At 38.9% G+C, this 27045-nt stretch overlaps 1 protein-coding gene across 1 annotated transcript in view; it reads left to right on the top strand.

Moving 5' to 3' along the window:
* itga3b (integrin, alpha 3b) overlaps positions 1 to 27045 on the top strand; it is a 48285-nt gene that overhangs the window by 14044 nt on the left and 7196 nt on the right. The window contains exons 2-19 of the mRNA XM_082151489.1: positions 8303 to 8439; positions 10073 to 10149; positions 13278 to 13524; positions 13665 to 13769; positions 15450 to 15654; positions 16149 to 16345; positions 16999 to 17087; positions 17280 to 17416; positions 19042 to 19122; positions 19225 to 19292; positions 19374 to 19510; positions 20733 to 20879; positions 20964 to 21061; positions 21917 to 22073; positions 22343 to 22420; positions 22598 to 22677; positions 22809 to 22886; positions 26441 to 26543. Coding sequence (XP_082007615.1) covers positions 8303 to 8439; positions 10073 to 10149; positions 13278 to 13524; positions 13665 to 13769; positions 15450 to 15654; positions 16149 to 16345; positions 16999 to 17087; positions 17280 to 17416; positions 19042 to 19122; positions 19225 to 19292; positions 19374 to 19510; positions 20733 to 20879; positions 20964 to 21061; positions 21917 to 22073; positions 22343 to 22420; positions 22598 to 22677; positions 22809 to 22886; positions 26441 to 26543 — 2221 coding nt within the window. The remainder of the gene's footprint in view (positions 1 to 8302; positions 8440 to 10072; positions 10150 to 13277; positions 13525 to 13664; positions 13770 to 15449; positions 15655 to 16148; positions 16346 to 16998; positions 17088 to 17279; positions 17417 to 19041; positions 19123 to 19224; positions 19293 to 19373; positions 19511 to 20732; positions 20880 to 20963; positions 21062 to 21916; positions 22074 to 22342; positions 22421 to 22597; positions 22678 to 22808; positions 22887 to 26440; positions 26544 to 27045) is intronic.

Below are 27045 nucleotides of genomic sequence, written 5' to 3'. Positions count from 1 at the left end.
GAAGTTAAGCGTGTTGCATTGAACCAGAGGTGCCTGTTCTTAATGTCAGTCTCACAGTTCACTAAACACCCCTGCTCTCAGATTAGCTTAGCATGGAATTGCCCTAATTCCTCTCCGCATTACTGGGACAAACTGAGGTCATGCTTTATGGGGTTTTTTTTTTTTCTTCACAGATTGCTGTGGTTGTTGGCAAAAGTTAAAGTTAAAGATGAATTTGTCGATACAGTGAAAGTCAATGAGGTCCTGTATTGTTTGGACTTCATAATTTCTCAAATGATATGCTATGAGTAAATGAACAGGGGAACCAACCCTTTAATGCTGCTATAACATGCTGTCGGAAATGACCTACTTCCCACTTCTAAAGTCGTAATTACCAGTTCAAGGGCTTTGTTGTCAGAGAGAACTATGGATACATCAGGTTCATTTTTGCCTATTTTATGGGAAATCTTATTAAAGCCAATATGTATAGATTAAAGATGATATTTAGTCAATATCTAATTGTGAATAAAATGTTGCATCCGTTCGTTGGCAACATAAACATTACTGTGCAGTAGTAGGCCTATACATTCATGCTTAAGCTTGCTGACAATTCCTGAATTTCAGTGAAATAAATGCTGTTTTTACTGTGTAAAATACATGCAATATGTGTCACGATCCACACCAGGAAACACAGGAGAAGATCCAATTGCAGAAAGTATGTTTAATTAGGGAAATCTGTTATTCAAAATCAAGTCCAGGCAATAGTCGATATCATAATCCATCCAAAACAAGAACAAACAGGAACACAGAAGAAACAGAAGTGGCGTGATAAATACAAGGACTCCGTGACACATACTAAAACAGACAGGGTTATATACACAGGGAAATGACAATGCTAATGGGGAACAGGATGAGTGCAATGATCAGTGATAAGGGACAGCTGAGTGCAATGAAAAGACAAGGATCATGGGGGATGTAGTTCAAGAGTGTGATGGACACCGTGGGGAAGGAGGACATCTAGTGGTGACCCAAGGAACATAAACCAGACACTGTGACATAACCCCCCCTCTACGGAGCGGCTACCAGACGCTCCAAGACGTGACAGACAAACAAGAGTCCAGGCGGGAGGTGGACTGGTGGAGGATCAGGGGGAGGGATGGGGGGCCAGGTCCATGGAGGGAAACGGGGACAGGGAGAGACAGTTCATCTGGCGGCCAGGGCGGAGACGACAGTCCCTCGGGCGGCCAGGGCAGAGCAGACAGTACCTCGGGCGGCCAGGGCAGAGCAGACAGTCCCTCGGGCGGCCAGGGCAGAGCAGACAGTCCCTCGGGCGGCCAGGGCAGAGCAGACAGTCCCTCGGGCGGCCAGGGCAGAGCAGACAGTCCCTCGGGCGGCCAGGGCAGAGCAGACAGTCCCTCGGGCGGCCAGGGCAGAGCAGACAGTCCCTCGGGCGGCCAGGGCAGAGCAGACAGTCCCTCGGGCGGCCAGGGCAGAGCAGACAGTCCCTCGGGCGGCCAGGGCAGCGGAGACTTTCCCTCGGGCGGCCAGGGCAGCGGAGACTTTCCCTCGGGCGGCCAGGGCAGCGGTGACTTTCCCTCGGGCGGCCACGGCGGAGACGACCCCTCGGGCGGCCACGGCACAGGAACAGACACCACCGGCTCAGGAACTGGAACAGACACCACCGGCTCAGGAACTGGAACAGACACCACCGGCTCAGGAACTGGAACAGACACCACCGGCTCAGGAACTGGAACAGACACCACCGGCTCAGGAACTGGAACAGACACCACCGGCTCAGGAACAGACACCACCGGCTCAGCAGACGTGACGCGAACAGTCTCTGTGGCGGCCATCTTGTCCGCAGACACAGGCTCGGCAGACGTGACGTGAACAGTCTCGGCGACAGCCATCTTGTTCGAAGACACAGGCTCGGCGGCGGCCATCTTGTCCGAAGACACAGGCTCGGCGGCGGCCATCCTATCCGGAGACACAGGCTCGGTGGCGGCCATCTTGTCCGGAGACACAGGTTCGGCAGCGGCCATCTTGTCCAAAGACACAGGCTCGATGACGGCCATCTTGTCCAAAGACACAGGCTCGGCGGTGGCCATCTTGTCCGGAGACACAGGCTCGGCGGCTACCATCTTGTCCTGAAACACAGGCTCGGCGACGACCATCTTGTCCGAAAACACCGACTCGGGGGCGGCCATCTTGTCCGAAGACACAGGCTCGGCAGACGTGACGTGAACAGGCTCGGTGGCAGCCATTCTGTCCGAAGACACAGGCTCGGCAGACGTGCCGTGGACAGTCTTGGTACTTTCCAGGATCTTAAATAGCGTATCAAAATAATCCAACAAGCTTTCCGCCGCTATGGCAATAGCGGGCTGCTCGGGCACGGCCTCCGGGACGACAGCGTGCTGCACGAGGACGGCCTCTGGGATGACAGCTGGCTGCACGGGCATGACAGTGGTCTGCTCGGGGACGACTGCGGGCTGCACGGGTACGGCCTCCGGTTCTTTGGGGAGGTTGGAGGTCTTCCTCCTCCTCCGCCGCCTCCGGACCACCGAACTCGAGACCACCGGAACTGGGACCACCGGACTCAGGACCACCGGAACTGGCATGGAGGAAGTCTTCCTTCTCCTCCTCCATTTCGGGACCACCAGAACAGGGACCACTGGGCTAAACCCTGGCTCAGACCTGGAACCGCTGGACAGTTCGGGCTCGGGGCTGAAAAAAGACCGAAGCGGCGAGTGGTGTTGGGGTCCATATCCACCACCTCCTCCCCTGCGGCCTCCACGGGTCCCACGAAAAATGACTAGACGGGTTCCCTTAAACAAATCTCTCCTCTCCCGCTCAGTGGCTGGGGAAGAGAAGTTTGAAAACATACCGCTGGATCTTTGTGGTGACGGAGTCCTTCTGTCACGATCCACACCAGGAAACACAGGAGAAGATCCAATTGCAGAAAGTATGTTTAATTAGGGAAATCTGTTACTCAAAATCCAGTCCAGGCAATAGTCGATATCATAATCCATCCAAAACAAGAACATAAACAGGAACACAGAAGACACAGAAGTGGCGTGATAAATACAAGGACTCTGTGACACATACTAAAACAGGGTTATATACACAGGGAAATGACAATGCTAATGGGGAACAGGATGAGTGCAATGATTAGTGATAAGGGACAGCTGAGTGCAATGAAAAGACAAGGATCATGGGGGATGTAGTTCAAGAGTGTGATGGACACCGTGGGGAAGGAGGACATCTAGTGGTGACCCAAGGAACATAAACCAGACACTGTGACAATATGATTCATATGGTTATTTATATATACACATTTACATGACTGGAACAGCAAGAGAAAGCAATGTAGATGTGGGGAAAACGTATAAAATGTATCATTCACATCAGCAATTGTTCTTTCTTCTGCCATGTTTAAAGTGTATGGCCAGCTCAACTTGGAAACTTGGGTATCAAAATGATCCCTGAGTGTCCCAGTTATAAATGCATCTTTAGAGGGGATTCATGTCCAGTTTCCTACTAGTAAACTTGAATTTATGGCAATTCCAAAGGCAGCATTTTGATGTGCTGTTATCTGTGAACAAATAAAATACAAAACAACATCATATTTGAAGTGGATTTATACTTTGTTTATACTCTCTGGAGCTCTTTTTTGTTAATGCATCAGGCATTTGGGTTGTGTTTGATGAACCAGATATGAAGGGAGTGTTCAGGAAACCTGTGAGAAAACAGTCATTACTAACACAGTTTTGTTTGGTGTCACTATTGACACACTTAACACAGCTCTCAATTTAGTTGAACAGTACGCTCAAATCGCTTTACTTTGATGTTATACACCAATCGGTCTGCACAGCACTGCTTCAAGTCGAACACCATGTGACTTTGTGACCCTGTGACTTATATAACCCTATGGCTCCTTGATTTGTTTTTGTTTTTTCATGCAGAAATGTTTCTGGATATTTAATCCCAGCTGTTCAACTGTTCTTTATCTGACAATTTTTTTGTTCAATTTACAGTGTTACTGCATACCAATAGCTTTATGTGAAAAATGCAACACAGGTTCATTGCAAATGTGACTGGGGTGGCATTCCTACATTTCACGACACTTTCAAAGCGTAGTGTCTAGTGAGTTGTGCTAAAATCACATTCAAAAGTACTGAAACAGATGAACGTTAATCTGGCCATGTTTTATTAAGTTGGTTGTACGTATTGCGGCAGTTCAGAAATGTAATGTCCAGTTAGAGGAGCTAAAAGGCTAATGCTCCATCACATTTGAAAATAATGTACCACCCACACAAAACCCTACCCTTAACCTAACTGATAGTGTTAACAAAAGTAAACGTGACAAACGCAACAATGCCATTTTAGCTTGCTTCTACAAGTGCTTGAGCTCTTTACTGTGTCTTGTGTTTTACAAGTGCAATGGTGTGTATCATGTGAGCTACCGAGGAAGTTTACTACATCAGAAAAGCAATGCATATGGAGCTGGTTATAGGATGCAAAGATCAAAATGTATTACAAATCGTGCACTATGGTAAAAGTGTTATTGTGCAAGGAACCGTGCAAAAAAAGTCTTTATTAATCGATAATCTGTCCCTGTAATCATAATTTGTGTGAAAATTAATACAAATTGTTGGTGTTTCGCTGCCACTAGTGTTCATTTAAGCTGGAATCTGCAGTGAATTGTATGTTTCGGTGTGTTTTTGGAGTTTTGGAGCTTTTGTTTCAGTTATTTTCTGTAAGTGTTCCTCCCTCTCCTCTGCGGTTTGCTCAGTGTAAACACTAATGTAAGAAGCAGGGTATCAGTGCTAGTATGAGACAGGTACTCCAATTTTGGGGAGGAGAGTCATTCCTGCAAAAACCACTGGCAAATATTAGTCATGACTGATTGTAGGTTTGGTTCAGAACTCTCACCTGTGAAAAATTCCTGTAATGCCATTTTACTGTGGGGTTCTTGTCTGAACATGAGCAAACTGCACTCCGCAGCTTTAGCTGCCATTTATGGTGCCAATAGTCTCACTCAGACGTCCACTAGAAAGTCACCCTACACTCTTGCTTTTCTAAAATAAGGAAGGATCTCAGATAGTAGATACTGCACCTCAGTTTGTCTAAGAAAAGCGGACACACACCAGTTTATCCTCTATTATCAGTGAGGCATGGGCTCGAATTTTACAACTCAACAAGTCCAAACTGTTCTAGCTAAGATCACTGAAGTGACACCTGGTGATAGTGAGTGTCCTCAGGGCTCAGAAACAGTTCCCCTGTCTCTCATGACATCATTCACACGCTCTCAGAGCAGAAGCTGAATTCTTCGCTCCAAGGGCAAATATGTTGCGGTTGTAGGTGAAAGTTAACATTGAAACAAGGAAGGAAACTGTTTAAAAACACAAATTTGTCCTTAACAAAAAGCTTTATACATAATGAAATGAAAAATACATTTAAAATCATGTCCAGCAAAATATAGACTCCATTCATATCAGTAGCCTAATAGTGAGTGGGATGCCTCATGGAGGCAGACATGTTGAGATCACATGACCTGTGAATATCCCACGTGAGAACAGATAATCGCTTGAGTTCAGCGTGACAAAATAGCACGTATAGTTTGAATGTCATAATAAAATTTACAGAAATTGAAAGCTGAGACTTTAGCTGCATCCCAATTCGCGTACCATCCGTCCTAAATAGTATTAAAATTAGTGTGTTCCAAATCGTAGTGTGTTGAAATGAGTATTCCAAAGATACCCGGATGGTCTATTTTTTCAGGTTAGCATCCGAAGTGCAGATACTGTAGGCCTATGTCACACTTCCTGCTTCCGGAACGCGGAGTAGGGATTCAGAACTTCCGGTCAACAGTATTTCTCGATAAGGATTTAGATTATCAGCCATAATGTCTAAACCATCCGAGGTAGACTGACCACGAGCTATGAGGTTGTAAAACGAAGGTTTTTGCTCCTGTAGAAGCTATAAGTTCGTATGAACTCAACCTTGTTTTAAGAAAAACATGTTTTATCCGCGATCTTATGAAAAAAAACTACACTACCCACAATCCTAAGCGTAGCAGCAACGTCTGCTGATTGGTCCAACTCGCTGTTACCATAGAAACGTTTACCTTACTGGCGAACGGCCTGCCGCTGCTGTTGTAGTGCACCGGGTTTCTCTGCGTCAGGACGTAGAGAGCCATACCTCAGCTTTCACGCTTTTCCACTTGAGAGTTTTCATTGACCATCCGAACCACATCGTCATATGTGACTTCAGGCAGGTTGCGGAGAGATTTGGTCCAGCGGTATCTTTCGGACTCCGCCATTGTAAAAAGCTAACCGGAAGAGCCGCATCCCTACTAAAAGACTTACTTCCGGTCTTCAATTTTTTCGTGACATAGGCCTATTAACGGCACACTCTAACGGCTAATATTGGCCAAAACCCATTGCGTGTTGGATAAGTATTTGATTAGAACTACAAACATGGTTAAAACGTGTTAAAAAACTACAAACATGGCAGATGTGCGAGACCGATGGTTAAAGGTTTGAGTGATAAATAATCAGTATCTAAACTAACGAAAGGATATTTATTTATTGTTATCCACATTATATGTCATCTACAACAGCATTGTGAACTTTTATAAAGATACTTTGTATGTTTCCCCTTTTATCTTTCTTTTTCTTATTTTTATTTAGTGTACATGTAACCTTTTGTTGTGTTTACTCATTCGATAGAAAAACAAGATATATTTGGTCATTAACCTTTATATGCATCATTATGCAAACACATGAGGAGTGTCTTCGCATGAAATACCCACGACTGGCAGTTGAATTGAAAATTAAATTAAATGAAATACCCGCGACTGAATTGAACATGGAGGATTTTAACTGTGACAATATGATTGACAAGGCATTTTAAACGGTGAGAGGATGCATGATTGACAGAACTGTCTGTTAAAGACGCAATCATGACGAAGTGGTATGTCACTTCCAAAGCTTGTCTACTATTCTGCTACACACTCAAAAGTATGAACTTTTTCTTCACAAAAACAGTACATACTTTTAGGGCTCAGTATGAGTAGGCGAATTGGGACGCAGCATTTGCTTCTTAAAGTAAGCTTTGTTCACGCATCAACTTAGCACAGACTAAAGACTGATCTTGGGATTTACAGAAGGAAACTATAACAAATTATAGTCAACAATAGGTTGTCAACTCAGCCTTACTAATTTTAAATCTTACAGTTTTGCCACACACAAAAAAATTCTAAAGAACATGCAAAACTAATTTCCACTTGGTGTTGTTGGTGGTTGCCAGGGTGTTACTATGATATTGCTAGTTTTTAATACTGAATTTTGAAAAATATTTTCACTGTTTACTTTTACTGTTCCACTTTCTAGTGCCTTTCTGTGAAATGCTGACTCTAAAACCCTGAGTCATGTGTAAGAGACTTTAGCAAACACTATTAATAAATCGTACATTCAGCTTGCTAACATATTTGTGTCATTTGCATTTTTTTGATACCTATAGTCCAAAACCGGTGCAGTTTTGTTCTATTGTGTTATTTGATCAAATGCCATGGTGGCAGGTGTTTGGTTACAGGACATCTCTGCCACTTTATTGAATCGCTTTATCCTCAACTCATTCTCATAAAGCTTGCAAGAGGGGAGGAATGAAAATAAAAGGTCTGCACTGTGCCTTTCATTTCAGGTCTGGGCTTGTTTGCCTTCTCTAATCCTCCTTTTCTCCGTTGCTTTTCTAGACCATACACTTTAGAATTTACCCCCTATGGTCATGTATTTAGGTATATTAGTTTGTGCTGGGTTTGATCTAAATCAGGAACTAGACTAAATTCTGGTAGATTTGTTCTGAAACGAAAGTAGTGTTAGATCTTTTCTTATTGTGATGTACTTCTGAGTGTAAAGGATTCATGAAAAAGATCAAATGTAGGGCGGGGACTTGAATCGGTGCATCGGTTGTTGATTGGATGTTGAGATGTGGGCGTGGCACTCAAAAGTGGAGCTTGCAGAGGCAGGGTTTAACCGCACTAAATGATTGGAGAAGTCCTGTATACATCATGAGAGAGAAGTCTGTCGTTTACACTAGAAGGTCCAGTTATGACATTTTGATTAAACATTGCAAGGTCAAAAAAAAAAAAAAAAGCACAGATGAATTATTCACAATAAGATCTATAATATGCATTTAGAAAACAGATAGGATGAATTTTCATTTTATGCTGACTTTAAGCCAGTATTAAGAAAAAAGACATTACATGCTTCACAAGTTGTATCAATCAGTCTTTCATTCGGTGTTTGCTGTTTTTCTGTAGGCTCTTAGTCGGGGCGCCCCAAGAGAAAGCCCAGCCCAATCTCAGCAAATACAACATTAATGAAACTGGAGCCGTGTATTATTGTCCCGTCACTACTGAACAGGATGACTGCAGGAGGATGGACCTCATCAGTGCACGTAGGTATTCATATATTACTTATCATAAAAAAGACAAAATTATTTGATTTGTGAAAATATATAAAAATACAAAGTTTGGAGTCAGTAAGATTTTTAAATGTTTTTGAAGTCTCTTCTGCTTGAGCAAAAATACAGTAAAAACAATATTGTGAAATATGATTACAATTTAAAGAAGTGTTTTCTATTTGAATATATTGTAAAATGTAACTTATTCCTGTGATCGAAGCTGAATTTTCAACATCATTACTCCAGTCTTCAGTGTCAGATGATTCTTCAGAAATCATTCTAATATGATGATTTGATGTTCAAGAAACATTTCTTATCATTATCAATGTTGAAAACAGTTGTGATGCTTAATATGTTTGTGGAAACCATGATTATAATTTTTTTCAGGTAACAGTAATAGAAATTACAGCATTTATTTGGAATATAAATCTCTTGTAATATTATATATGTCTTTAGTGTCCCTGTTACTTGATCAATTTAATGTGTCCTTGCTGAATAATTTTATTTTATTTTTTTATTTATTTTTTTATCTTACTGACCCCAAATGTTTGAATGATAGTGTAGATGGTTTATTTATGATGGCATTTTAGCTTTAGAAGCCATTATCATCCACAGTGTTACTGTAGCTCAAAGGACTATGGACATTTAAGGCATTCTGTTCACAGATTAGATAATGTGTCTCACATCTGCATATCACTCTAAAAATAATAATCTGGAGGGCTCAGACAGCCCTGACTGTTTCCCAAAATTCCCTGCTCCCGTTTTAGACATAAGTGGATGTTAAAACAAGCTTCAACACAGCAACAATAAAATGTACCTGTCTGAGTGGTGTCTCATTCCATGTTATTCAAAATACCTTTTTTACTCTAGCCTGCCTTTCTCTCTCCTCTATCAGGTCAGGATGATTGGCTCATGTTGCAGGCAGGTATTTAGTTAAGAAATAACTTGATACGTTCAGCACATAAAGCACAGGAAGTAACTTGGTCTGCAACTTTAAAGTTAAAGTAGACTTTAAAGTAGTGTTAGCATTTTAGTTAAATTTTAAAAATGTAATTAGTTCTGGTTAGCTTTTTAGCTTTAGTACTTTCTGTGTTGGATAAAGTATGCTAAAAAACAAAACAAAAAAAAACATATCTTACCAACCACACCGCAATGCCCTAGCAACCACACTAGATCATTTTGCTTCAGAAAATTTATTAAAGCACGCAGCCCCTGATATCTTTTGAATTCATGGGTAATATTATGGCTATTTACAAGACTAGCATGTATATTTTTTTATCACAAATATGTCACAGCGTTCAAATTCCATTTATTTTCCATTAAATTTTATTTATCTATAATACATTTTAATATAATTGTAAATAACATGCAAATAAGTCTCAGGAAAAACGTACATTCCGTATATTCTTTTAAAGTAAATTATTTCTCTCTTTTTAGAAATGACATTACTTTTCACATGTGGCTACATGCGAATGTTATTATTATTTCTGTTTGAGAATCTCTCTCAAGCTAGAAACTGAGCACTCTTCAACGAACTCATTCAGATTTTGATGTAATGAAATACTCTTTACAGGCAGACTGAGGGAATAAAATATCTGCTCTCTGATGGAGTTTGTTTCTCCTCTAGCGCAGTCAACGGAGATGGTGGAGGGCATGTGGCTGGGAGTGACCGTGGCCAGTCAAAGGAACGGAGGACGTGTGCTGGTGAGATGAGATCCATCTTTGGTTCCCTTTTATTTTAGTATGAACATTTTCAAGACCATCGCTTGAAATTCACAGACAGAATTGTAAGTGTCGAACCCCTTCTCCGGACTCAATGAGTAGGTCAGATGCACTTTAGTTCAAACCCTGCTTTTACACACCGGCCTGTCATTATCAAGTAAGCTTGAAGACCTTGATTAGCTGGTTCACATGTCTTTGGTTACAGTTGAAAATATTCTTGAAGCTGGCGCATCACCTTAGTGGAAAAAGAAAAAGAAATCAATACTTTTATTCAGTGAGGATGCATTTAAGGGATAGTTCACCCCAAAATGAAAATTCTGTCATCATTTACTCACCCTCAGGGTGTTCCAAACCTGTATGAATTTCCATCTTCTATCTAAAGGTGCTCTAAGCGATGTTGGGTGACGTCACTTCTTGTTGACGTTCGAAGTATTGTCAAACAAAACGGAGGCTATAGCTCGACCCTCCCTCCTCCTCATTCTGTCCCATTCTCCTCACTTCTGTGCTTTGCTTTCTGAAACAGGCTTTTCCGATGTAAATTCGGGACTTTGCGCATTCCTTCTCCTTTTCCCTCTTCTTTGCTATTTGTTCATCGCATCATCGTCTCTTTGGTCGTGTGTTGGCCATATCAAAATTCAAAAGAATATACAGTGGGTACGGAAAGTATTCAGACCCCCTTACATTTTTCACTCACTTAAATCATTTAAGTTCTTTTTTTTCCCTCATTATTGTACACACAGCACCCCATGTTGACAGAAAAACACAGAATAGTTGACATTTTTGCACATTTATTAAAAAAGAAAAACTGAAATATCACATGGTCCTAAGTATTCAGACCGTTTGCTGTGACACTATATTTAACTCAGGTGCTGTCCATTTCTTCTGATCATCCTTGAGATGGTTCTACACCTTCATTTGAGTCCAGCTGTGTTTGATTATACTGATTGGACTTGATTAGGAAAGCCACACACCTGTCTATATAAGACCTTACAGCTCACAGTGCATGTCAGAGCAAATGAGAATCATGAGGTCAAAGGAACTGCCTGAAGAGCTCAGAGACAGAATTGTGGCAAAGCACAGATCTGGCCAAGGTTACAAAAAAATTTCTGCTGCACTTAAGGTTCCTAAGAGCACAGTGGCCTCCATAATCCTTAAATGGAAGACGTTTGGGACGACCAGAACCCTTCCTAGAGCTGGCCGTCCGGCCAAACTGAGCTATCGGGGGAGAAGAGCCTTGGTGAGAGAGGTAAAGAAGAACCCAAAGATCACTGTGGCTGAGCTCCAGAGATGCAGTCGGGAGATGGGAGAAAGTTGTAGTAACTTGTAGTCAACCATCGCTGCAGCCATTCACCAGTCGGGGCTTTATGGCAGAGTGGCCCGACGGAAGCCTCTCCTCAGTGCAAGACACATGAAAGCCCGCATGGAGTTTAAGATGGTGATAAATAAGATTCTCTGGTCTGATGAGACCAAGATAGAACTTTTTGGCCTTTATTCTAAGCGGTATGTGTGGAGAAAACCAGGCACTGCTCATCACCTGTCCAATACAGTCTCAACAGTGAAGCATGGTGATGGCAGCATCATGCTGTGGGGGAGTTTTTCAGCTGCAGGGACAGGACGACTGGTTGCAATCGAGGGAAAGATGAATGCGGCCAAGTACAGGGATATCCTGGACGAAAACCTTCTCCAGAGTGCTCTGGACCTCAGACTGGGCCGAAGGTTCACCTTCCAACAAGACAATGACCCTAAGCACACAGCTAAAATAACGAAGGAGTGGCTTCACAACAACTCCGTGACTGTTCTTGAATGGCCCAGCCAGAGCCCTGACTTAAACCCAATTGAGCATCTCTGGAGAGACCTGAAAATGGCTGTCCACCAACGTTTACCATCCAACCTGACAGAACTGGAGAGGATCTGCAAGGAGGAATGGCAGAGGATACCCAAATCCAGTTGTGAAAAACTTGTTGCATCTTTCCCAAAAAGACTCATGGCTGTATTAGATCAAAAGGGTGCTTCTACTAAATACTGAGCAAAGGGTCTGAATACTTAGGACCATGTGATATTTCAGTTTTTCTTTTTTAATAAATGTGCAAAAATGTCAACAATTCTGTGTTTTTCTGTCAATATGGGGTGCTGTGTGTACAATAATGAGGGGAAAAAAATGAACTTAAGTGATTTTAGCAAATGGCTGCAATATAACAAAGAGTGAAAAATGTAAGGGGGTCTGAATACTTTCCGTACCCACTGTAATTCTAACGTTAGTCGTTGCCGTTGTCTAGGACATCTCTCCTCTAGCTAACTTCCCTCTTCATGCTTCTCTCTCCTCCACTCCCCACACCCCCCTTCATGTGCACGTACACTAACCCCCCACCCCCAAATCATTCTTGTCGGTTATTGGCTGGAACACTGTTTGTTATGTTTTGTGGTCCAGGCTGGGCCAGTTTGTTTTTCTTGCCATTTGTGGAGCCTGGGCTGTCTACAGAGACCGTGTTTTTTTACAGTGTGTTCAGGGGACAGGCAGCTAGCGGATAGTGAGGAGATGTTTGCTGTATGTGACAAAAAATGTTTTGACCTAAAAAACGCTTAAAGCAGCTTTAAGTCAATGGGGCCCATTAAATGTTTGGTTACCAGCAGTTTTCAAAATGTCTTCTTTTGTGTCAACTTGAGGGTGAGTAAATTATGACAGAATTTTCATTTTTGGGTGAACTTCCCTTTAAACTTATCAAAAGTGATAGTAAAGACATTCATACGGTTAACAAAGTTTTCTTATTCAAATAAATACTCTTCTTTTGAACTTTCTACTTTTTCAAAGAATCTTCAAACAATTTCTGAAGGATCATGTGACACTGAAGACTGAATTAATGATGTTGAAAAATCACCTTTGCATCACATGAATAAATTACATTTTAAAATATATTCAAATAGAAAACCGTTCTTTTTAACTGAAATAGTATTTTATAATATTACTGTTTTTCCTGTATTTTTGTTCAAATAAATGCAGCCTTGGTGAGCATAAGAGACCTTTAAAAAATATTTTGAATAGTAGCAGTTGTGGTCAAAATACTAATACTAATCAGAATTCCTCATGTTCATCTCTTCTTTCATGTTGGCAGGCATGTGGCCATCGCTATGTGAAAAAACTGCTGGGCGCTGAAGAACAGCAGCGTATGGTGGGCAAATGTTACGTGCGGGGAAACGACTTGACCTACGACCCTGCTGATTACTGGCAGTCTGATACTTACGAACTGTGCGACTTCAACTATGACCAGAACTTGGAGGGCATGTGTAACATGGGCATCTCAGGGGGCATGACGGAGAATGATGTGTACTTTGGGACCCCTGGCAGCTTTGTGTGGCAAGGTGAGTAAAAGAAGAAGTATGGGGAAATCCACAAATGGTTCATGTGGAAAATGCACTGGCTTCTTTAGCGTGTGTCAGCTCAACATTATCGCATAAAAAGAGGGTCATATTGAAAATAAAAGGAATTCTTCTGTTTATAGGCACTGTCCATATGAAAAGCAGAGAGAACAACACAGATTTTGACGGAGATGCCAATGAAAGAAGCTTCAGTATGCTAGGCAAGGACAGGCTCAACATCTACATAGGTATGTACTGTGATTTTTTTACTGTGAATCACATCTTGACAGTGTTGGGAAATAACTAGTAGCTGTTGTAACAGTAACAGGAGCTGTTGGTGAATGTAAAAGGTCTTAAGTGAATGTAAATGATCTAAGTGCACAACAAATAAAGTGATTGTCTCCTAAAAGAAAGAATCGATTCTGAACTGTCGAAATGAGTCGTCAACAATTCCAGTCTCACTTCCTGTTACAAACCTACGCAACAATGTAACACATTTGCATAATATGGTCTTCATTGGCTGCCTGCAAACAATGTCTACTTTGACCCATCCGCAAACACTGTAGTCTGAGACAGAAAGAGTTTGGTTTGTGTTGTCGACATGTCGAGAAGATCATGTTTTCAAGTGCTGAGGAAGCCTCCGGCGCTGAAATTCAGGTATGGGAATGGTTGGTTTGTTTCCGACATGCCGTTAGTAAGTGGTAGACCAATCACAACAGACTGGTCGTCTGACCAATCAGAGCAATCAGAGTCTCAAGGAAAGGAGGGGTTTAGAGAGACTGAATCTTCAAACGAACAATTTTCACACTCTTTGAGAAATGAGGTGATGCTGCAATGTTTATTATGAGAAAATTAAAGGTTTTTTTTTTTATCTTGGATGTATGTAAACGTATTGTAAGAGACCCCCAAAACAAAATTGTGAACCTTTAAAATAGCATAAAATACCTTTAAATGAAACCATTAAAAAATGGCTCACTGATTCATATGAATGTTCTGCATGGCATTTTAATGCGTGACACTGCATGTCTTTTTTCTATATAGCAAAGGATATTAAAGAATAATCTTACAATAATTTTATCAGTAATGTTTATGCATTAATTACAGTGTTTTTTGTTTGTACTGTTAGTGTTCAGTGTTAAATTATTGTATGATTATTGATAACGTATTGAATTATAATAGTATAAAGTGTTAATTGGTCAGCAATATCAGTAATATTTATAAAATGTAATAGTGTTTTTGTTAGTATTTAGTGTTAAAAAAAGTAACTTTTTTTACCTTAACTGAACAGCTTCGGAGTCATTGGAATGGTTATATTACTAATTTCGGGTTGAATGGTGGTCGTTTCGCACCCCCCTGGAGCCCGTGAGCGGAAAATACGCACTTGCAACTTTGAGCCGGCGGGCCGCCGGCCGCTGCGTCAGGAAGTCTCGCGTGATATCAGGTCTCGCGATGTAAACAATTGCTTTACGGCCAAAAGAAATCTGCTAGCAATTTAGGTTTTAGAGGCGGCACCCCGACAAATCTCGCGAGAATCACGAGGATGAAGCAGTCTCTATGGAAGACACTAGCACGCATTTCAGACGTGAATCATGACAGAGTCGACGTAGAAAATGAAGAAAGCGCGGTCAGAAGAGTGCAGAGACGGCTCTGAGTGAGGGGTATTTACGACAGTAACGTTAAATACAAGTACTCTACAGCGACTCTAGGGGGCGCTGTTTCAGAAAAACGGAAACTGCATAGTGCGCCTTTAAATAAATGCTGTTTAATGTTGTCTCTCATAATTTTGTTTCAGATAGATACAGCACTGTTTTCATTGAATAAAATAAAATAAAAGAATAATTGTAGCATAACTTTTTCCTTCTTTCTCAAAAGAGTCTCTTGACTGTAAATTAACTTTATAGTAGCTTGACACTCATCTCTTTCCTCAGGTTACTCTGTGCTGGAGGACACAAAGTTACTTCATCGCTCTGAGTACACTGTGGTGACGGGAGCTCCCAGAGACAATTTCAAGGGTTCAGTGATCCTGGCTGAAAAACAAGATTTGGTTCTTAACCCACTGATGACGATCCCAGGAGAACAAATAGGGTCGTACTTTGGCAGTTGCTTGGCGGTAACAGACCTCAACAATGACGGGTGGGTCACTGTGTAACTCAATCACCGTATTGTTACTGTAAAAGTCTTTTTTATTGTAATATAATAGTATTTGATGTTTATTTGATTTTATATCACATCAAATCAAGTATACATATTCAAAAGAACACATCTTAGTTGTTTTTTTTGTCCATACATAGAAATTCAATGGGATCCAATTCATCACTGTATGAAAAAGCGCTAGTCACACAGTTTTGCACTATTGGTGAAATTTGCCAATGTCACTGTTTGCATATCAAGTTATCTGTTATCATCACAGTGAATTGAAAGGAAGTACAGTAAACCAAAGCATGTCTAACATTCCCCATGCGCCCTTGCAAAGATCCCATTGAGCTTTATTACTTGAGCATGTCAGCAGACACACGGCTGAATGCATTTATTTGGCAGCTTTCTCATTCTTTACTAAAGCTTCTGTGAAAATAAACATGAGTCATTCAGACATAACATGTCATTTGTGTGGATTCATGCTGTTGTAGCTGGAACGACCTGATCGTTGGAGCGCCGTTCTACTTTGACCGCTACAAGGAGGAGGGAGGAGCTGTTTACATCTTCATGAACGAGAACGGTTCCTTCCAGAAGAAACCCAGCTTGGTTCTGAAGGGGGGGAAAAAAGGTTCAGGTTTTGGATTTGCTGTTGCCGCAGTGGGGGACGTCAATCAGGACGGATTTCAAGGTAGCACATCTATTATGAATATGCAATTGTTTGAAAACGCCATTTTAAAAATGTATGCTGTCATAAAATATGATCATATATAATATATGTCACATGAGCATCCTCAAAAGTACACTGTGGAGTTTTTCAAAATAATTTAATACTTGTATTCAGCAAGGATGCATCAAATTGATCAAAAGTGACATTTATAATTTACATTTACATTTATATTTTGAAGCAGCACAACTGTTTTCAACATTGATAATAATAAGAAATGTTTCAGAAAATTTGCTTATTAGAATGATTTCTGAAGGATCATGTGACTGAAGACTGGAGTAATCCTGCTGAAAATTCAGCTTTGCATCACAAATTACATTTTAAAATATATTCAAATAGAAAACTATTTTAAATCATAATAATATTTCACAATTTTACTATATTTTTGTTCAAATAGTCACGCAGTCTTTGGTAAGTCAAATTGTTCACGCAGTCTTGGTGAACAAATGAGATTTATTTCAAAAACATTTAAAAAATCTTACAAACACAAACTTTTGAATGGTAGTGTATATGCAAAGTGTGTAATTTCATGTGATTCATTTCATAATGCTGCCATCTGGAGGTCATGGAGAGTTAATCACGTGTTGTGGGGTTTGTGTCTTGTTTTGTTCATTCAGATTTCGCTGTTGGTGCTCCGTTCCAAGACTCTGGGAAAGTCTTTATATGGATGGGAAGTAAAAATGGAATAAGCAAGGAATACAGCCAGGTAAAGCCTGGATTTCATAGGATTTTTATGGAACAGCTTTACTTTAGATTTTGGAGTGACTTTTCTACAGCTACCTACTGTTTCATATCATAGACCATAGATCAACAGATGATCATATCTGACATATCTGGACCTTGTATTAGAGAGCGTGAGAATAAGAACGGATGATTTACTGTATGCTCTTTCTCTTAGGTGATAGATGGGAAGTCAGTAGGTCCCAGTGGCTTTCAGACGTTTGGCTACTCTCTCAATGGAGGAATGGATATGGATGGAAATGATTATCCTGACATTTTGGTGGGCTCCATGGACGACCGCATCGCTCTCTTGAGGTTCAGTCTTTCAACAGTGTTTGGTATATATAGATGTTGAATGTAGCAATGTTCGATGTTATGGGAAGAAGGAGGCGGGAACCGGCGAACATTCAAAACACAATTTAATAATAAAATGTAAAAGACAGCAGGCCCTCATGGAAGACTGTGTCACATATAATAAAACATAAAATAAGGCCTGGCCTCTCTCGATCTCTACTGTCGCTCCTCCCGTGCGTCGCGACCAGCCTCGTCCTGCTCGCCACATTGATATTATTCAAAGGGATTTTGAAATATTATTTTTCCAAACGTATATATACATACAAATACTTTCAATCAAAAGTTTGGGCACACTTAAATGTATGTTTCTCATGACCTTAAAATAACTTTTTAGTCCTTGAAATTAGCTCTGTAGACAAATATAAATTGTGCTTACCAAAGGATTGATTGAGTCATTGATTGATTGATTTAGTTTATTATATTTTAGGTAATTTATAATTATTTTTATTTATTGTATTTAGTAAATGTATGTGTATATTATATATTATATTTTATATCATTTATATTTATTTAAATCTATAAATAAATAAATGTATTGTTATTATTAAAAACCACAATATTTATTTATTTACTTATATAAAGTAACTGTCAAAAGTTTGGAATCATTTCAATCTTCTGCTCACCAAAATACCTGTTTTATATGTGAATATATTTTAAAATGTCATTTATTTCTGTGATGTCAAAGCTGAATTTTCACCATAACTGCTCCAGTCTTCAGTGTCACATGATCCTTCAGAAATCATTGATGCTCAAGAAACAGTTATTTTTATTATTAACGATAACACTTTTGTGGAAACAATGATACCATTCAAACATTTGTGGTAAGTTAAAGAAGAAGAAGAAATTAATACTTTTATTCATCAATGATGCATTAAATTGACAGAAGTGACCGTGAAGACATTTATAATTAAATAAATGATTTAATAAATTTAATAAATACATTTAATAAATGTAAATAATAGCTCTTTATTGAACTTTAATTCATCAAAAAATCCTGAGAAAGAATCACCATTTCCGCAAAATTGTTAAACAGAAAAACTGTTTTCAACATTGATAATAATAAAAAATAATAAATGTTTCTTGTGCAGCTAATCATCATATTAGAATGATTTCTGGAGGATCATGTGACACTGAAGACTGGAGTGATGATGCTGAAAATACGGCTTTTCATTACAGAAATAAATTACATTTTAAAACATATTACAATAGAAAACAGTTATTTTAAATTGTAATAATATTTCATAATATTTCAGTTTTTACTGTACTTTTGATGCAGCTTTGGTGAGCATTAAATTTTTTTTATTGTTTCCAAATTTTTGACAGGTACTGTATACACATACATACATATATATATATATTGTACGTATTCTACATACGTACATACATACATACATACATGCATACATACAATAATAACAGACAGCAAGCAGTCAATAAGCAGCATCCAGATGAACACCAGAGGCCAAATATGGATGTGGTCCCTGCGTGCTTGGAGCGCCCCCTGCTGGTCACAAGCGTTCTACTAAAAATCAATCCGTTCTGTAAGATAACCTCAAAATATGTGATGCTTGATGGGTGTTTTCCAGGTCGCGTCCGGTCATCCACCTCTCCAAAAACTTTACAGTGGAGCCGAAGATTGTGATTCCAAGCCAGTGTGTGAATTCCTGGTAAGATGCACATGCATTTGATTTTTCAGTATGCATTAGCTGTTATTATGTTATACTGGTCCTGTAGTAGCATTTAAAATAATTATAATGTTATTTTTATAGCATAAAGGTGAAGATGTGTTTCAGTTACACTCTCAGCAATGGAAACAGAGCCTTCAAGAAGGACATCAGTAAGTGAAACCCTGATTCAGGAGTGTTTCATCTGTGTTTTATTGGATTTACCGCACACTGTTTGTTTCGTCCTGCCTCAGCGGTGAAGTACATTGTAGACGCGGACCAGAATCGCCGGGGTGCCCGAGTCCGTTTCCTTGACAACAAGCAAAGCACATTTACAGGCCTTCTCTCTTTCTCTGCTCCCGCATGTCAAGAGCTGGAACTTAGTGTTAATGTGAGAGACCACCTGCTCAGACCACCATGCACATACACTACACACACACACGCATGCTTGAATATGTGGTTTAAGGGCACTCTCCATAGGCGTAATGATTTTTATACTGTACAAACTGTATATTCTATCCCCCTACCCATCACAGAAAACTTGTGGTATTTTTGAATTTTAATAAAAAACGTTTAATATGTTTTTGGTGTACGTGGGCACGGGAGGTGTCCTATTAAACCATGTTTACATTGTGATACCCATGTGATTATACACATTGGTGTGCTTATAAACCATATATACAAGAACACACACACACACACACACACACACGTATTCACACTGATGCAAATCCTGCATTTAGATAGCCATAGTAGGGTATTATTTGTCTGATGGTAATAATTATAATAATTAATATTAATGATAAATGTATGTATTTATTTTTTAATGATATATTATATTTTATATAATTATGCATTTATTTCAAAAAAAAAAAAAAAACATTAATTGATGTATTATTATTATTACTATTAATAATAATTATTTATGTTTATTTATATTTATTTTAAATTAATTTTATAGTATGTTATACAATGTATATTCATTTATAAAGAAGTAAATGAATGAATAAATGTATTATTATTATTAGTAGTAGTAGTAGTATATTTAACAATAGTGCATGCATTTATTTATTTTTATTATTTTTATAATATATTTAGTATAATTTATAAATACATTAATAAATACATTAATATATTTATTATTAATTATTTATTTATATTTATATTAATTCTATATTATGTTATAAAGTAAATTAATGTTATTAAATTTAATTAACATTAAATTAAAACATAATTAACAATAATGCATGTATTTATTTAAATTAATTTTATAATATATTTTAGTATAATGTATATTTATAAATAAATTAAAATTATTATTATGATTATAACAATAATTATCTATCTAGGAAAAGAAGCCAACATATATAAAACGTATATTATAATTATATTTAATGCATACAGAAAATTTGCTGTCAAATTGATTAGTCGCGATTAATCGCATCTAACATAAATGTTTTTACATATATAATATACATGTGTGTGTATGTGTATATATATATATATATATATATACAAACTTTCAAATCGATCTGAGTAGTATGGTAGTATGCGATTCTGAACCAGTGATCTGTGTTTAGTGAATGAAAAGAGTTTTTTTCTCCCCTCTCCAGATTCCAGTGATGGACAAACTTCATCCCATAGTGTTCACACTGAACGTGTCCCTGCATGAGCAGAAAGCAGCAGCACAACAAACATTACAGAACCTGGACGCTTTCCCTGTGCTGAGCGGCCAGCAGAAGCAGACTGACAAAACCGAGGTACAAACCAGTCTGCATTTCCATCAGCCGAACACAAACCTCTGCTCCAAGGTCTCGAGTGTGCTTTGCTGTGTTTTTCCTCAGATCAACTTTCACAAGGAGTGTGGTGACGACAACACCTGTAGCAGTAACCTGCAGCTGAAGGCCATATTTGCTGATGAGAATTACATTCCCTTCCCAAGGTGAGGATTCTTGATGGAAACTGCTTGATATGAATATACACACACTGACATGAGCATTTATTCAAAGATGGAGGTTCCACAGCTACGTTCAGTTGTCTTTTGAGTGAAAGCAGTAATTCAATTATTATTATTATTATTATTATATACTATTATTATTTCAATTATCTTCTAATTTTCATAAATCTAATGATTACTGTAAGTTCCAATTGTGTGCCATGTGAAACAATGTTCGGAGTGGAATAGTACTGCCTATCGTGTAGTGTTTACTACATAGTGCCCACTATTTATTAAAAACATATTTTTAATAAATGAAGTCTGAAATCAGATTTTAAAAAAAATATATATTATATTATATTATATTATATTATATTATATTATATATTGGCAACTTACCAACACAGTATTTTATTTTATTTTATTTTATTTTATTTTATTTTATTTTATTTTATTTTATTTTATTTTATTTTATTTTATTTTATTATTTTTTTGGGGGGGTAAACTGTACAATTAGTTAGTAATTATTGCAAAATAAACTATTGGCAACTTACCTAAATCATTATATTATTTGTGTTGTAATGTACAGTAAGCCAGCCACTATTGGAAAATAAACTTACCAAGGTTTTAAAAAAAAAAAAAAATGTATTACGTTATTATGTGAGAGGACAGGAGAGATATGACAGACAGCACATGGACTAAAAATAAAATGAACTATAAAACATTTTTTAATTAATTAATTAAGTCTGAAATCAAAGATTTCAAGATGTAAATTTTGATTTACAAATTAGCTAGTCCTCCTCAAAAACTATTGTTTGAATACACATTGAAAATATGCTGGATGTGCTGGTTTGTTCACAGTCAAACTATGGAGTTCAACAGTAACATTAAGAAGCTGGTGATGATGGTGGACGTCACTAACACACCCGATGGAGGCAGGCAGGCCGAGGACGCCCACCAGGCCATTCTCAACATCACCATCCCCCCCACACTCAAATACTCAGGAGTGCGCACTCAGGTGAGTCCACATGGGGACGCTGTTTCACAAAGATGATCTCTTTCATGTCTCAAACGTTTGTGCTTTCTTGAGCTATGAAAGAGCAACATCTGAGCAATACAGGTTTCATGTATTTCCTGTACAATTTTCACTTTGATTTGGGATTTGCTTCGTACAATATGTTGCTTGGTTGCTACATTTGAATTTAAGTTCCTGCTTGAGACTTTTTCTAGTTAATATTATTAATTGAATCATTTCAATGCTGTTCTCTTGGTTTGTCTTCATTACAGCCTGGTTTTGATATTGGGTGCAGCGCAGAAGACACCATCATATGCGATCTGGGAAACCCATTTAAAAGCAAACAGAAGGTAGCAGTCTTACTGAAACCTGTCCAATGTGTGACCTTTCTGAAGATTTGCATGTACATTAAAAAAGCCTCTCTGATTACTCATTTTCCACGGGCCATTTGAATGAACTCAGCTAATCAATTGTACAGCTGAAATGTTTTGCTAATTTATTCTCTCTCTTGATTTCCGTCTTCACAGACCTCATTAAAAATCATCTTTGAGACCTCTGGTATAACACTTTACACAGACCAGATTGAATCTCAACTTCAGCTCTCCACGTACGTATGTAGTAACTGAGATGGTTTCTGGTTTATACAGTATACAGTTCCCCTCAATTCCCCTCAACAAATTGTGCATAAAAGACTGAACGGTGACTGACTGACTGAACGGTGTTTGTGTTTGTCTTCAGTATAAGTGACCAGAAGGACCTGAATCCTGTTCCTGTCACCCTCAGCGTGAAGAACACAGTCCTCACTACCTTTTCCTTGTACGTACCTTGATATATTGTTAAAAATAAGAAAAAACATTTTGATGATTTATCTGTGCATGTTAAACAAAGGCAACACTGCAGTTCTGTACACACATAATTCAGTAATATACAGGAGTGACAACCGCATTCTACAACCAAATTAAAATGCAGGTAGTGACAATCAAATTTACAATAATTCTACACAGTGCGTAAGGAAGTGAACTGAACAACTAGTTGTTAAAGGGTTAGTTCACCCAAAAATGAAAATTCTGTCAGTAATTACTCACCCTCATGTTGTTCCAACCCTGTAAGACCTTTGTTCATCTTCGGAACACAAATTAAGATATTTTTGATTAAATCTGAGAGCTGGCTCACTCCTCCATAGGCTTCTAAGACACTATAACTTGCTGGCCCAGAAAATGCATTAAAGAGATCGTTAATATAGTCCAAGTGACTACAGAGGCTCAATCTTAAATTTATAAAGCGACGAGAATACTTTTTGTGCGCAAAAAAACTAAAATAACGACTTTATTCCACTATTCATGTCCTTCTCTCTTGGCCTCGAGCTTTTTCACGTAGAATAACTGCCTAGCGCGTCTGTGTTACGTCCTGTTCCTACGTCTCACGTAGGCTCACTATTGGTCGACGCTGGTCATGTGTGTCATGCGTGTGATGCACAACACAGAAGCGCTACGCTATTACACTACGTGAAAAAACTCGAGGCCCAGAGAGAAGGAAATGAATAGTGGAATAAAGTCATTATTTTTGGGGGTTTTTGCGCACAAAAAGTATTCTCGTCGCTTTATAAACTTAAGATTGAGCCACTGTAGTCACTTGGACTATATTAATGATGTCTTTAATGCATTTTCTGGGCCAGCAAGTTATAGTGTCTTAGAAGCCTATGGAGGAGTGAGCCAGCTCTCAGATTTAATCAAAAATATCTTAATTTGTGTTCCGAAGATGAACGAAGGTCTTACGGGGTTGGAACAACATGAGGGCGAGTAATTACTGACAGAATTTTCATTTTTGGGTGAACCACCCCTTTAAGGACGTATTTAAACGTGCACAGGGAAAAATATACAAGCGTTTACTTACTTGTTTTGCCCGATCTTGCAAGAAAAAAACAGCGAACAAGAACAAGCCCATAATAAACTGAAATAAATCAAAATGCTTTACATTGAAAATAAGACCAAAACACACCCACTTTAAAGGTACAATATGTAAGAATTTTGTATCAAAATATCCAAAAACCACTTTCACAGTGTTATATATTTCTTTCAATTGTGTACTTCCATTATCCTAAATGTTTCCAAGAATTTGTAAATTCAGAGAAATTCACAATTTTTAAAAGTGCACGTCCCTTTTCACTTGTCACCTGTCAATGACATAATATCTGCGTTTTCTCTGGTTTCCGCTCGTACTGCCTTAGTAACCATGGCGACAGACGTGGACAACTGTGTTACGTCTAGTGGCACGCTCACGCTATTGTTGCTGTTGTCATTGCTCCGCCCCCAGAATGCACGAACACGCAATGCAAGAGTAGATGTCTCTTTATCATATCTGAAGTGAAGCAAAATAAAGCTTTGTTAGCGAAGATGACGAATGAATGACAAGAAAGAACAAAAAAATAAACATACAGTAAACAAGAGTATACACACCAGGTCCAGACAAATATGACACTCAAAACTGTCCTGTTCCTTTAGCTAACATTACACAACAGCATATCTTGGTTCTGTGAATCATAGCAAAACTAATGTAACTCGCATATGGAGCAGAAACAACGCAACCTCAGCATCAGTTTTCAGGCCTTCTCGCTCAGCTCTCTCCAGCGCTGGAAAGCTTTTCTAATATTAACACAGATCCTAAAGCTCTTGCCTGACCCTTCTTTTTTCAGTGATATTCCTCTGAGCTTTTCTCTTTTGTAATGTCTCTTGCCCATCTCTCTTTCTACAGTCTTTCTTCAAATCTCCCTCTTGCTCACTCTCTCTCCTCCCCATCATGAGTGGACACGCCCCCTCCTGCTGATTGGCTACTAGTGTGTTGTGCTGCTCGGTCCGATCCACTTTCAACCAATAGAATCTGTCTGCATCCTGCAAGACTTCAAGTTACGCCCCTTCAAATTACGTCATTTCAAGTTACGCCCACTTCAAGTTACGCCCCTTCAAGTTACGTCATTTCAAGTTACGTCCACTTCAAGTTGCTCAGTTTTTTTCGACTTAAAGCTGCGCTGCACAGACCGGTCGGTGTATGATATCAAAGTACCGCGAGAGCGATAAGAGCAAACAGACAGTTCTGAATGCTTTTGAATCGCTCTCGCACGAGTTTAACATAAACAGAACAAACAGTGTTTCCCACACATAGACTAATTCGTGCCGGTGCGCCACAGAATCAACACCGGCCGCAACATATTGCGTTTCGTTATAAAAAAAATAAATAAAAAGTACGCTCGCTATTTAAAACACGTAGCATATTCATTCAGCTGCATTTCCTTTCCCTGCTCTCCCTCCGTCTCTCTGTCACTCACGCGTCTCTCTCACAAGCGATTTTTTGTCTCGCCAAAGCCTTATTTGATCGGTAAATGATGTAGATGACTGCTGCGCTTGCGATAGGAACGAGCAGAGAGAGAGAGAGAGCCCCGGTCGCGCGCGCGCGCGTCTTCAAACTGTCTGGCTCTCTCTCGCTCCCTCGCGCATATTAATCAAAATCAATTGAGAATTGACACGATGGTAAAAGATCGGAAGACCGAAGTTTCACGTGGAGCATTCGGATATTTTTTTTCCTGAATTACCGCTGGGTGTGAATTGTGCTATAAAAAAAACCTTAAGGATTATATTATTATTATTATTATTGAAGAATAATGATCTTTGGTCTTATGTATGTCATTGGTAATTCATTGTGTGTCACTGGTGTTACTGTCTTTTTTTTCTGTCACATTAAATAAAATATCACATGTGACATGACAATTTTTCATCCATTTAATTCTGCATACACTCAAAAGTTAAGATTTAAACTAAGGATTGCATCATTAGGCTTCTTGATTTTAACTGGTTTTCAAATATTTTCATCATTATAGCAAATACATGGTTGCACAAATGAACTAACATCATTCAACATACTTTTAACAAACATGATTTAAATAAATAAAACAATTTCCTTATTTGCTGAATTATTATTATTTTTCTGTACCTCTGACTACATGTGCTGAATTTTTTTTTTTGAAATAATATTGAATAAAAACCTTTAATATATTGCCAAGCTGTCATTTATGTGTATTCATAAAGTCAAAGGGTAATCTAATAATGTGGTTTAAATGTTAAACTTACGACATTACTAAATGTCTCTATACGAGCTGGCATCTTGCTGACATCTCCTCATTTTGAGTTTGACATATCGTGTGGTTCTGTGTGATTTGGACAACTTCAAGTTACGCCCACTTCAAGTTACGCCCACTTCCTGTTACTCCCCTCTCTTGCAGTCCGCAGACAGACCCATCTCCTTTCAACAGCGCTTCTCAGAAATCACTTACTGCACCTTTAATGCTGTGATTCTCATTCTCTTCCTGTCGTGTGCAGAGAAAAGCCAGTGATTGACACGTCCTTCAGTGGAAGTGTGATCGGGGAGTCTGCCATGAACAGCACCAGTGATGTGGGGAGTCCGCTGGAGTTTGTGTTTCGTGTGAGTGTGGCTTTATAGGTTTTTTTGGACACACACCAAAAAGGATTTTTATTTTAATGTATCGGGCTCAAATCATTTTAATTGTATACAATATTTAGCTGGTGCAAATTCTCAAAAAATCTAAAGTAGACAACTTCTAAATAGACCAAAATGAGATCTGAGCCCTCTTTTAAAGCGTAATAGTTTACTTAAAGGGATGGTTCAGAGTAAAATCAACCTAGGGTCCTTTGCACTATGACCCCGAGCCAAACAACCCCCAGAAGCCTTTTTTCCCTTGGTTGAACATTATTAAAGTTAGAGCTTATTTAGAGATATCAGCCGGATGGCTTAGTGCAGGCGCTAACGGAACTTAGGATGTATCTCGTAAATTACCCCACTAATAATGCCCAGAATGGTACCAAACTTCTACAGTAGTACAAATAGGTTCTGTACTCATAAAACGAGGCATTGGAAAGTTTGTAAGTACATCAGGAGTTTATTTAAATAACACTTGCCCAGGGGC

Source organism: Leuciscus leuciscus, assembly GCF_965113295.1.
Source record: "Leuciscus leuciscus genome assembly, chromosome: 21".
In the NCBI taxonomy this organism is placed as follows: domain Eukaryota; kingdom Metazoa; phylum Chordata; class Actinopteri; order Cypriniformes; family Leuciscidae; genus Leuciscus; species Leuciscus leuciscus.
This window is presented reverse-complemented; position numbering and strand designations above follow the sequence as displayed.